The 14288-nt window shown below is 28.6% G+C and overlaps 1 protein-coding gene across 3 annotated transcripts; it reads left to right on the top strand.

Annotated features, from left to right (window-relative positions):
• Positions 1-959: 959 nt before the first annotated feature.
• On the top strand, positions 960-10559 carry LOC100796973 (transcription repressor KAN1). 3 transcript variants are annotated; one of them, XM_006583415.4, is made up of 7 exons: positions 960-1526; positions 1875-2144; positions 2375-2451; positions 3115-3160; positions 3482-3626; positions 9667-9760; positions 9840-10559. In XM_006583415.4, the coding sequence occupies exons 1-7, from the start codon at positions 1358-1360 to the stop codon at positions 9939-9941; spliced, it is 903 nt and encodes a 300-aa protein (XP_006583478.1). In that variant the 5' UTR covers positions 960-1357; the 3' UTR covers positions 9942-10559. The 3 variants fall into 3 exon arrangements, with proteins under 3 accessions (XP_006583478.1, XP_014633399.1, XP_003530084.1); XM_014777913.3 differs by having other exon boundaries at positions 1872-2144; XM_003530036.5 differs by having other exon boundaries at positions 960-2144.
• Positions 10560-14288: the final 3729 nt, after the last annotated feature.

The following is a 14288-nucleotide window of genomic DNA, read 5'->3' as shown; positions in this document are numbered from 1 at the left end:
GTTGTTTTCTTAATTTTCTAATATTAATTAATGATGTAGATTATTTTTTTGGTATAAACTCAGGTACAATAATCTAATTTGAATTGAGTGTAGGACTTATGAGTAGTAAAGTGTTCATTTAGAGTAGTTAACAGAGTTAATATGCAATTAAGCATGACTCAAACTTAAAACTTCTTATTAATGTGAAATTATTTCACATTAATCCATCTACAATCGGTAGTAATAATTAATAATGGCGATGCATATGTTAGCTAGCATACTTTTATATCCTTTTTTTTATAAAAAAAAATATTATAATTTTAATCTTCTTATAATTTTAAATTTTTAAATACTTGATTTTTATCTTCTTATTTTTAAATTAAAACATTTAATCTTTTTTATTTTTGAGAATAAATAATTATGATTCTTGTCTCAGTTACAATTTAACAAAAAAAAAAAAAAAAAAAAAAACAAAGCCTAGCTAGCAAGTTAACTGACTTTGATCTCACATGAAGGCTATAAATTAAAAATTTCATACTCATTTGATATATTATTGTTCGAGAAATTAATTAGAGTTTTGGGTGATGATATGATGATGATGAGATACAGGTAGAAGTGACAGCAGAATGAACAGTAGAGTCCCTCTTTGATTAATCTCTTTAGCCTTTAATGTATCAATTTCCACCCCGTCGTCTTCGCAGAAAGAAAAATCAAACACAGCAAAACTTGTCCCAACTTTGCACTTTGCAGTTTTTGCGTGCATTGACTACGCAGAAAAGCAGAGTTAATTATATAGAAAAAGAATGAAAGGAATTGTTGGAGTGTCACTTTCCTATATATACTCTCAACTCAAGTTAGCCAAGAAAAACACTCTCATCTCTCTCTTTCTTTCCCATTCCCTTTATATATATATATATATATATATATATATATATATATATATATATATATATATTATTTTTTTTTCTTTTGTTTATATTATATGCACCACCACACATCTCTCTCTATGGTTTTGTGAAGCTGAGAAAGTGCCTTCTCTTTCAAAGAAGATATATTTCATATCCCCACTTTGCACCTCTTCAATTAATCACCTTAACTGATTAATATTCTAGCTGATCCTCTTTTTTTTTTTGTTTTTTTGCTTTAGGGATTTCTCTTTATATATATCAAATTTCAATCTATAGTGGAGGAATAAATATACACCCCCTCCCCCCACAAATTCTGAATTCTCCTTCTTGGTCTCTTAGGTTGAGAGTGGTTTTCTTTTCTTGTCTTGTTCCCTTTCATTTCAAGGTTGTTATAGCATATAGCATACTATATACTATAGCTTGAATTGAAATCATTTCTGGGAATATAGTAGCTAACTAAAGAAAAAAAAATGCCCCAGAATAAGATTTTCCAAGACCAACAACAATCATCGAATCCGATTCCTGATCTTTCCCTTCACATTAGCCTCCCAAACAGTGCTCCTTCTTCAATTTGCAGTGAAGGGGATTCACCCTTTGATGCTGAAGGCCTCAAATCACACAGTGATGGTTCAATCAAAGGTAGTAGTAGCCCTTATTATCACATAGACACACAACTTTCCTTAGCCAACCACACAAGTACTATTTCTACTCCCTCTGAGGCTGAAAGCACCTGGAGGAAGAGAAACTTTGTTAGGCTTTGTCATGGGGTTTCTCATGAGGGTCAAATAAGACTCATCAATGGAATCCCTCTCTACAGTAACCTTTCTTCTTTGGATAACACTAGTAGCACTATTAATATTCCCTCAATAGAGAGAAACCAATTACCCACCAACAAGTTTTCCTTTTCTTCTCTATATGCACTTCCACACCCTCCTTCAGCTCCTAATTATGGTAATAATAATGGTGTTGTTTTTGGGGGTGTAGCAGTAGAACCAATCTCAAGGTTTCGTGAGATGACCATGGAGAGTGCTCTAAGACCCCAACAAGTTCCGTACTTTGATTACCCACACCAGCAGCAGCATCAGTTTGGGAGTAGTAATATTGGAGCTTCTGATTTTTCGAATGGATTTGTGAGGTCGAGAATGTTTTCAAGGCAGCAAAGTAATAAGAGGAACATGAGGGCTCCAAGAATGCGTTGGACTAGTTCTCTTCACAATCGCTTTCTTCATGCTGTTGAGCTACTTGGTGGCCATGAAAGTGAATCTCTCTTCTCTTCTCTCCCTCTTTTGCATATGTGTGTGTGAGTTCAATAGTAGTGCGTTTGGAAAGTTGTCAAGAAGAAAAACAAAAACACGTTTGAGATGTGAAAAGTACAAGTATTAACTTCTTAAAATTACATCTAAGATGTAACCAAACTCATTATATATTACTTATGTAGTTTTACTATGTTTAATTTTGAACTCTTGTATTTGTTGGATATGTTGTAGGGGCTACTCCTAAGTCAGTTTTGGAGCTCATGGATGTCAAAGATCTAACACTAGCTCATGTCAAGAGTCATTTGCAGGTATATATGACTCACACACCTTACCTAGCTTGCTCTCATTTCTTATCCTCTTTTTCATTTCCATGTAAAAAAAATTAACAAAAAAGAAAAAAAAAACTCTATATTTCTCTTTCTTTCTCTATGTATGTGTTTTCTTTCTCTATGTATGTGTTTTGTTGTGCCTCTGGAATAGGGTAGTGTGTAGACTTTGTCCAAGGTCTATCTAAGAGGCACAGGAACCAAGGCATGCAGTGAATGAATGAATGATGAACAGTGGAAGTTGTTGTTTGATGCAAGAGGAACATGACAAGTTCTACTTTTCATGAGGGAGAGAGAAAGGGATAAAAAGATAGAAAGAGAAAGTAGGAAAAGTAGCCATCATTTCTCAATAATAGAGGCAATTACTTACCTTACCAAACATCATCAACCTCATGGTTATTAAACAAACAAACCCACGAAAAGAAGCATCAGATTTGATTATTTTTCTCTCCCTTTTTTATTCTCCCTTCAAAATCTTCTTCTTCATAGACAATTCAGATTTCCCATCTATCATTGTTGTTTTTCATTTTATATATATTTATATATATATATATATATATATATATATATATATATATATATATATATATTCATTTCTCTGTATTATATTTTTTTCATCTTATTTGTCTTTTTTGGTCACTGCAGATGTATCGGACTGTTAAGAACACTGACAAACCTGCAGCTTCTTCAGGTAATTCATATATAATGTAATCAGCTTCGCCTCTTGCAATATTTTACCTACTGCAATTTATACTAATTAATTCCTTGATCTCCGCTCCAAGTTTTTTTAACTTAATTTTTTGAATTCCTATATATGAAGATTCCCTAACACCCCTTTATGACTCAGACTCTCTTAATTTATCCATCAATTAAAGTTATAACATGTATGTAGTACAAAGTTAAAAAGGAAGATTGATTAATATAATTTCAAGTTTGAAGTATATATGTTTATAATGCTATGAATATGATTATGGATTATATTAATGCTTAATTATGTAATGCAATATAACAGATGGGGATGAGGATTTCATGTCCCTAACAGTACCAAATGATCAAAATAAGAATTTTTTACCCAATCAGAGAGGAACTCCAAATGCATCTATAGATAATGATATGGGCTACACTTCCAGCAATCTATGGGTTAATTCTTCTTCCAGGTAACCTCTTCTCTTTCTCTGATGTGTATGAATGTTTGGTGTCACTATCTGCATGGGTGCATGGTTGGATTCACTATCTATATCTATATAATTAAGAATACATATGTGTTGAGTTTAATAATTGAAGTTTGGGAAAATCTAAAATCCAATGTCCACACTTTTGTGAAACTCAAAAAGTGCTTCTTGCTGACAACTTTTGCTTTTCATTTATTTTCTCCACTTCTGCTTTCTTTCTTTCTTTTCTTTCTGAAGATCAAAGTAGCTATTCCTCATTTGGTGGATACCTCTTATTGATACAATGTCATTCAGCTTCTTTAAATGTATTGAAAGCAAATTTTCGTGAATCTAGATTAAATTTTAGTGGTTATGTGCAAATAAATATACAACGAGAGGAGCTATTCTCCACTGTTCAATATATACCTTTTATGGATTAACACTCCAATTTCAGGACAGCATATTTCTATGCTTTATACTTATTAAGTTTCTTACTTCCTTTGGCCACTATCATTGCATGTCTTAATGGACTTGCTTTGATCTCCATTCAATAACTAACATTATCTCACAGCACTATACCGTTATCCAATTAGGCTTTATTTCAATTCTTTCTTTTTTTTCACTGTGAAGTCGTACACATTTGGCATTTTAGCTTTATCAAAGATTGATGCTTAATTGCTACTAGTTTCTAATTCAAATTTTTTAGTCAACTAATACGACAAAAGAGGCTAGGATTCTTAGGTGTGGCAAACTCCTACTATAAGTACTAACCACCGAAAGGACATTTCTACGGAGAATTGGAATAGGTAGGGAAAAAATCTCTAGTGGAAGTGAAGGTACAAATACCACACAATTATGAAAATTTAGATTGTCATTGGGGTGTGATACAACACAATGTCCTTATAACTTCTTTTTCTATGGCTAAAAATGGCAAAGATTTCAGACACAGAAAATCAAGCAAATTATCTTGATAATATTGTGATATTTAAATAGGACATTCAAATGAGTATGCATTTTTGCATAGTAAACTTTAGCTTGTATGAGGTCACATAAAATCATATTATATATGTTCCATGACCATATTGATCACTTTTAGCTTCCCTAAGTCCTGATAATGGTGGTCCAGAATTGAGTTGGCTTCTGATCAGCTTTGACTCAGATGCAAAATTTTCTCGGTCCTCACGTCTGTACACTGCAAAAAAGTTCCTTCAAGTCAGAAAGACAGGCAGTGAGGTTGAATTCGTTGTTCCTCTTTTGCTAAGCAACTCATATATTTAGAAAAGAAATGCCAGTGCAAATTTTATGAGCCCTACTAAATAAGTTATGCCTGTCTCTTATTTAGTAAGAATCAGAAAAAATAATTATATAATGAGAATTTAATAAAACTTATAAAATTTATTTGACAATAAAAATATACTAGCCAAGTAATACATTATAATGCTTAATTTAATTGCTACATATAACTCATATATATAGAAGACAAATGTTATAAGTAAACTAGTCTTTTTTCATATACATTGTTTTTAACATTTAATTTTCTTGTTGTAATTCAGAAAAGTTTCTTAGCCATATTAAGTAGGCCTATTTTTTTTATATAGTGAGATATAGATAAAATTTATAAAAAAACGATAAAATACATATAAACTTTTTTCATAATAAAAATTGTGTTAGTAAGATCATATGTTAAGAAATATGTACTGTAGTAGCATTCTCATGTTCAAAGATGACTTATCAGATACCTCATTTTTACATTCACTTCCACCTGGGAGCAGGCCCATCATTAAACCGATTATAACAAATACATAGGTAAATTATTCATTATTTATTAAATAAAAAGACTAATTGTATATACGAAAGGAAGAAAAATGAATCTTAATAACATAAATTGTGTATACATGATTATGATTAAAAGTCACTCAATATTACATGATTACTTTTATATTTAGATCTCAATCATTCGTTTAAGATTTACATTTTACATGCAATAGTCAAGTTTAAAATATAAATCAATCATATGACTTTTTTAAAATAATCATATGATCTTTAATTTACTTTTAATCAATTAACTATTTATACTAATTATGTGTATACAATTAATTATATTTTCAACCTGTGTGCGTGAAATTTTTGGATTTTTCTTATTTAAATATAAAATACATAAAGGGCTCTTATTTAATAATTAATATATAATTCATTAGATTCATCGAACCTACAAGCCTTTTGTAGTGAAGTGTTCATAAGTTGACTTGAATCAACCAATTTCTCAAATCCCAGTCCAACTTAACTATAGTTTAAGTAATGATTGCTTTATATATATAAAAAGATTACCCCAGAATCAAACTAAATCGATATTGGATAAAATGTATAAATTCAAACGTTACACATAGTTAAGTTATATGTATTTTTAAAGTAAAAAAAGAAAAAACTAAATGATGTTTTATGATATGTATTCCAAAACAACATATCAATAAAAAAAAAAGTATATATTAGCTATCATATTAGACTAAGTGTACTAATTTAGATAGAGCTAGCTGACATAATTTATATCCTTAATATATTTAAAATAACTTTAATATAATATCATATTAGTCACACTAACCTGAAATGCAATTCAAACCCACCTGATAATTAAGCTACTAGCCAAGTTAGGTTATTGAACAGCATCGATCAGATATCTGCCCCTAGTAATATATATTGTAATAAGATTTGAATTGAGATTCTGAGAAATCTACTTTTATTTTATAGATTTAAGTACTTATTTTAGAGTATTTCAGAGAATAAATGAAACAAGATTTAAGTACTCACTTTTTTTTTGTTGCCTAAATATTGATAAATAAACTTAACCGTATGATTGGAACGCTTGAACGAATGAAACAACTAAGAATGGAAACAGATGGAACAAAAAGTTTTCAAAAATGACCGTCCCTATGTTTGGTGACTTGTCAAAAATTAAAGGAAAGGACAATGAAAAAGCAGTAGACTCACTGATTCTTTGATCCTTCTGATTTGGATGGAAAGTGACTAGCTAAGATGTTTTTATGTAAGTAAAATACACAGTCACCCTTATTTTTATACACTTTTTAAGGATATTTATGTTATATTGCACACACATTTTTTTTCTTTCTAAATTAGATGTGTAGTGATTTATGTTCTAGTTTTTGTTTAGTTTTATTTTTATGTTTTAGAAACTTTAATTTAATCTTTTATATTTTAAACTGAGTGAAAATAATTCTTTTAATCTTTTATTTTGAGACGTCATTTGAATTTTTTTTTATTAATTTAAGACATGAAAATTATTTCATTAAATTCAGTTGTATGAAAATTATAAAATTCACTTATCTGTGAATAAATACAGTAAAAAGTAAATCCAATTAACAACTTGAAAATTCTAATTTTAAATTTTTTTAATTGTTTATGATCTCATTTTTCATCATATTATGCTCCAGTTTCATAATTTTTATATAAGTGAATTTAATGAAATGATTTTCATATCTCAAATTAGTAAAAAAAATAAATTCAAAAATCACGTTCCAAAAGAAAGCAAACATTGTTTGAGAAAGAACATTTTGACTCCCTTTAAAAATATAAAACACTAAATTAGCTTTATTTTTTTGTGAAACACTAAATTAGCTTCTAAAACTTAAAGAATCAAATTGAATTTAAAAAATAAACTATAAAAGATCAAACATGTAATTTAGTCCATATATTTTCTTTCCTTTTACTTCTTATACAACCAAGTTTCAATATATGTAATTGAATAATTCATAAACTGAAGCGCTACAATCTAACAAATGATTCAAGAGAGGCTAAAAGATAAGTTTAGAAGGTTTCAATTGCTTCTCATGTTGTTTATTGAGGAAAAATGTTTATTTGTAAACTCAATTTAATTATGATAAGTGGGTAGTTTAAAATTGGAAAGCTAAGTCCGATGTTGTTTGCAATAATCGTTTATTTCATTAATAATCGATCATTGTATTTCAAAATATTGATTTTTGCTGCTTATAATTGATTATTGGATATAAATAATTGGTGAGGAATCAGCAAAATAAAAAATTTGACGAGGAGTGCTAAGAATTGATGAGAAGTGTAAGGAACATATCCTTCAACATATTTCTTTAAACAAACTCTCTCTAATTGGTTAAATTTTATAAAAAAATTACAAAATCAGAAGAATATTTATTGTACTTATATTTGACATTTTTATACAATTTAAAAATTCATTATAAGAATATTTAGTTACAAAATAGAATATCTTTGAAAATAAACAAAAATCACTCTTCCTCCACAATCTATTATATCCTCTATCCATATCACTACCTACTGTCCAATTGGTAAGACTTAATTAAACCATTCGTCTAAATAATTATATACACTATCTTCACATATACATATGATTTAGTAGGAGTTATGCTAAAATAATGTCGGAAAATATTTTTTTAATATTTCTCAAAACCTAATATACGTATTATACTTCTCAACATTTTAAAGAATATAAAAGTAATCCCTCAAAGAAAAGCCTCTAAATGAGATCAAAGGGAAGGTTCTTCCAGGGCTAGCTCAATAGTAAAAAAACTAACATGGAGTCACAAACATACGCATATGTTCTTAAATTCCTTTTAAAAACCTAGATTCCCTATTATTTGGTCTTAATTTTTACGCTGTTCCTCTTCGTTCGCCTTTTCCTGATTCTTTTTCTTCCCTTTTGCCTGATTAGTTGTGTCTGTGCAACATAACTTTTATCTTAAATACAAAGAAATACATCTTGAATCTATCCTTGAAATAAAATGTTGTAATGCGTTATGCGTGAACATAAAATAAAATGTACTCCTTATTCCAAAAAGATATCAGCTTAATCCTTTTTTGTAGAAAAAACTGCAGACGGCTTAATGTGAGTATAGTGTTTTGTATGATTACAATACAAAAAACATATACTGAAACAAATGCAGCTGTCAAATATTTTTTTTTCATGTATCTTATATTATTTTAATGTTGGTAAACCTAATTATAAGACCGGACTCATAATGTTTATTTTACTATATGAAGAATAGCTGCTTATAATCTTTTAAGTGAAAAAATTGTAATCAAAAGTCAAATATACTGACATTATAATTGTGTCAACTATTTGTATAATGTGTAACATTAGTTAATTTCTGCATTGTCACATTGTATTTATTCAAATTAGATCTTGGACGATTTTCACCATATTCCTTATTTTCTAACAAAAGGTCGCGTAGTACACGACCAAATAAGGTTTGTAGCATAAGAATCAATAATTATGCATTCACTTTCTCGTGAGTCACCACTTTCTATTTCTTCCTTTTCTTTTTCCTCTCTGCCTGCGCGTACTCTTCAAAATAAGGTGTCTGTGTTGATAACTACTCTATATATAGGAGCATCGATGATATGGCAGAGTACGTTATTTTAACATTACAATATACATTTCATTATTGTTGCATTTGATCAGGAGAGGGAAATGATACCATACGGTGTATTTTGTTTATGATAATATTTTATGCTCTTATTGATAATTATATAGACGTTATCATATATTCATTTTAGTTTTATTTTTTAAGATTTATATCAAAATGGTGAAAATAAATGAAAACAAAAAATCATCGTTTTTCCTCTGATTCATCCATGCACAGTTGCACTACGTATGCTTCACTCTTATATTATCGTTTCTCCCTATATAGCTACCTGAATTCCCAGATCAAGCTATTTAAATTTCTATTGTCTTATCTTATCCGTATGTGTGTTTTTCAATATAATAGGATTTTTGAACTTTGACCTCATGTAAACTATATACGTAAGTTTTTCTTACCGCACTTACTCAATCCCAGATACTTATGTATGTGTGCTTATCCTTGTACTTTTTTATTATTTTCCTTGGATTACATAGAGCTTACTATAATATTGGGTCAAATAACCAAAACGGTAATTAATGTGTCTCAAATAAAGATTATGTTCTAGTGCATGTGAGTGTCTGTGTATCTATCACATGGAACTTTCATTCATTCAAAACTTTGTTCCTTGAAATGATTAGCAGTAGAGGAGCACGGATTCAAGCTAATTCTCGAGATTTGGATGAGCTTAGTCCACAAGAAATCCTATCATCTCAGCATACTGGGAAACTTTCTGAGGTTGTGACCTAATCTTCACTACTGCTATATATTCAAATAGCTAGCTTATGAGTTGTATGAAAATAATTGCTTTGTGCAGGGTAGCAACTACATACAAACAAGAAGCTTCGACATGGATCAAAATCCAAGCTTGGAGTTCACCTTAGGGAGATCAAATTGGCACAACAATGAACATGCCTAATTTTAATTGGTTTACATATGATCACTTTATTGCTAGCCAAAATAGAAAAGATTAATATGCACAGGTATATAAATTAATATATAGGTAGTTCTTTTGTCAAGACAAAGATGTCTGCACTTTCCACAAATCTAAAAGCATCTCTGTATATTCTTTTTGGGCCAAAGCTTATTAGGTTGTGTTAGTCATTATATAAATGTTATAGTTAAAAGTAAAAGTTGAAGAAAGAAAGGAATCAGATGTATAATAAGGCCTTTGTTCCCTCTTTTTTTTTTTTTTTTCTTTCTTTTTCTCTCCTTTTCTCTAGAGGTTCCTACATATTTGTCCATATACAACTTTTTTTAGGCTCATTTTGATTCCTGAGTGATCATCAGTGTGTGTGAAAGCTTGATAGCTGTTATCTATCATTTGTATACTTTTGTTCCTTGATTTTATCCTTGACTTGTGCACAAGGGGATATCATCAAAGCTAAAAAGCAGTGATGGGTGTGAAAGATTTGAAGAATATATTAGTGAGTTTTCTTTCGTGTGTCTTTTGGCAAATCCTGATGAAAAAAGGTGTTTTGTGCTTAAAAATTCCAGATACATCGGCTATCATTGGAAAGATATCCACGTTACTTGATACTGTGATTTGCAAGTTTATGTTGTGATTGTGGGTTGCATTATGCCCCACTAATGAACCCCTTTTATTTGATATGATATTCCACTGACTATATGCTTTGATGGAAAAGCTAGCCAGTTGCAACAGCTGTAACCTTAAGTGAAGCATATTAATTCAAAAGGTTACAAATGAACTATATATATATTAGACATTTTGGTTGTTAGGGGTTTAGCCCCTCCATTTCATCCGCTATATATATAAAAAAAAGGCTTTATATTATATCTTTGTATTTTGTTGAATTAATTGAGATGGAGAAATAAAAGTAGGGTTGTTATTTTGTAATTTGAAGGCCATAGGATTAAATCTTTAAAAGGACAGAACTTAGAATTTAATTATTACTCTGTAATTAAGTATAAATTCTTTTACGCTATAAACTAATTATACAAGCCAATAATTTAGTGTACATGTCATTTCAGTTTATAAGTAAATGATAATATAAAATATTTTATATTTTAAGAATACTTAAAGTTTATAACTTTGTGATATTTTATGTGTTTTTTAACATTTTCAATTAATAAATTAAAATTTTATTTTGGCAATAAGTGTTAATTAAATATAGGTATACAAGTGACATGTGTTTTTTAAACAAAATGTTTAGGATTTGAATACTAATATTTGACGTTTGGATATGAAATAAATTATATTAAAAAAAAAATATTCATCTTCTATATGTTTACAGTTTTTACAGTTTATGACAAAAATTAATTACTATTTCATGAGTTATTTGATGTGAATATAATAATCTTTAAAAAAAATATAGATACTGACTAAAGAATTATTATATAAAGATAAATGATAGATATTCAATTAAAAATGAAAATAAGTAATCAATTGTTATTTTAATTAGAGAATGATCCTAAGCATGTAAAGGATTGAATTAAAAGTTGTCTTATTTTAGAAGCAGCCACTTGCAAGAGTAAGATTGTGTGCATCTTCTATCTTCACTTGATGGGAAGCATCGTGCACTTGGTCTCTCTTTCATTTTGTAATATTAATTGAAAATGGCCGGCATACCAATTTATCATAGTGTTTCATTTTTAGGGATAGTACTGAAAATCGTATAACATTGGCCAACTTTGGTTCAAGTGAGAATGACAATAAACAAGCATGCAATGTTACATCAATGATAAAAACATTAATTGGGTAGAATGTGTCGTCAGCAGCACTATTTTGGCATGATGATGATGTGAACACAATTGGAGATGCGAAAGGGACTGATGGCTTGGCCATAGCCATAAATCCATATTGATCTAACTTACTGTGGGGCAAATGAATCATTGAAGATCACATATCAGGACACATTTTAGTAGTTCAATTGGTCCATACGTTAATTAAATATTGTTTGCTATAGTTTTGTTTTATCCTATTTTCAGTAAGTTCGGTAAAATTTATTCCTTGAAATAAGGGTTTATTTTAATAAAATAAGTTATTTTTAGATTTTTAGTATGTTTATCTAAATTTTTTTCTGTTTAAAAAAATAATTTTTTTTGTTTATTTTAAGAAATAAATAATATCTATTTCTTAAGAAAAAATGATTATATAAAAAATACTTATTATAAAATTATTTTTAAAAAATTTAAACAAATTCATCCTTTATTTGATCACGGTATTATTGTACTGTAGTTATTACTTTGTTGGAATATGAGCACTTTTGGAAGCCATACATTTCCCCCCTTTCCTATTTTAATATTCTTTTTATATGTATATTCCAACATAAGCCAACCTAAAAGCCCTTCTTTAGATTTGCCAGAAAAAAATTATCTAGTATTAATATTTATGAAAATTTTATAGTAACTAAGATATTTTTTCCCTTGGTAATTAGGGTTTGAACCCTGTTGATGAAGGAAAACAATCATTTTAATTTTTTTGTAGAGTCCCTAATTTTTCTTTTTCAATGTGTCATGTCAAAATTTATTTTATGTACGTCTAAAAATATGTTGAGTTGATCCTGAATATACTTGTGTACGCAATAGTATAAACTATTTGATTTTCAAATAATGGAACTAATGGAGTAAGATCTTAGAGTTAGAAGTAAACAATCTTGTTTAACTTATTTTTTTATATAAAAAAACGTTAGTAATTTAACCTTTTAATGCAAGAACTTTTTTTGTGGTTACTTTTTGTGCAAAAAATTGTCTTTTCTTTACTATTACTATTTTTTTGGGTCATCTGTTTCTTTCTCAAAATACAAACTATTAATTTTTACGGTTTATCATCTGTCATACAGTCGTGATTCTATTCAGAGTTCAACCAAAAAGAAAATTCTTAAAAATATTTGGTATTTCTTTGGCTGAGGGCCATTTGCTTTGTCTAATACGTTTCGTGGGCCCAGAGCAATAAATGGACGTATCTGTACGCATTAACAGATCTCTTTCACAATTTCATTTTACATAAATAAATCCACCAAGTTTTCTTCTGACCAATCTAAAAATGATCCACCTCATAAAAGTTTTTTTAATATACACGTTAAAATGGGGTGAAAAGTTGTTCATAAAGTGGAGAAGAGAGAGAACACCCATGCAAATTATCGTTACATACTCCATCTAGGAAGTTTTAATTTTTCGGTTGAGAGGAAGAGACATTTGCAATAAGAAAATGAAAAATGCTAGTAATATACTTTTTAATTGCATTTTATATAATTTTTAGTTGTAATTTTATAATTTCCGATATTTTTTTATATAAAAAAAGTGTGTTATAATTGAAAAATATGTGTTAAAGAATATGTTATTAAAGACTTCTCAAAAGAAAAAGAAGAGGCCTGAAAGACAGATCATAGTTATGGCGCCCCCAGTTGATTGTGCTTCAGTGCATTTATCTTTTTCCATTTTTTTAATGCATATGTCTTTTTATGTACCAATAGTATTCATGATCATGGACTCTTGATCTTATGTCAATAAATGAATATTATAGTAAATAATGGAGAACATTAGCACACTGTAAAACAAAGTTGCATATCTATTACAAATTGCATTTTATATATGAACTATTAAGCTTATTCTAAAAATAAAATAAAAATCCTCTTACAAATATAGTTAAGACTTTGGCGAACGGGAATGCCATTTTTTTTTCTTTCTAAAATAAAGCTAATACAATTTTGGATATCCTTTTGCATAGTATAATATCTGTTTTACAATACAAAGAAAAAAGAACAAGGCAACACTTTGAAAGTAAACAATCTTTTAATGCTGTTTGAGCATACATTATTTCCTCTTAATATAATATTTGAAAGTTTAATACATTACTAAGAAAAATGGACCAATATAATTCTTCTTGGACTAGGCACCTTCAAAGAGCCCAAATCAAATATGCATATTTTAATACTAGCCCAAATCAAATATGGAAAAATATTTTAAAAATAATAAGATATAGAGTTATCAGTTATGCGATTCCTTTACTAGGATTTTTTTAGTACTTAATATTTATTTTAAGCTTTTAGTTTAATTTCGTTTATTTTCATATTTTTATTTCACACTCCTCTCTATCTCTCTCTTATTTTTCTTATTTCTCTCTCGTGTATAAAGTATATTTCCTCTTAACTCAAATAAAAATAATAATAATATACACATTAATTAAAAAATTGTTGATATTATTTAATTTTTAAATCTCATTTAAAAAATTATTAAAATTACCCTTCATTATAACCTAATAGTAAATAAAAAAATCATTAAAAATAAAATCATAATTAAATCA

This window comes from Glycine max, chromosome 7 (genome assembly GCF_000004515.6).
Source record: "Glycine max cultivar Williams 82 chromosome 7, Glycine_max_v4.0, whole genome shotgun sequence".
Lineage (NCBI taxonomy): Eukaryota > Viridiplantae > Streptophyta > Magnoliopsida > Fabales > Fabaceae > Glycine > Glycine max.
The sequence above is the reverse complement of the archived record's forward strand: the minus strand, read 5'-3'. Positions and strand labels throughout refer to the sequence as shown.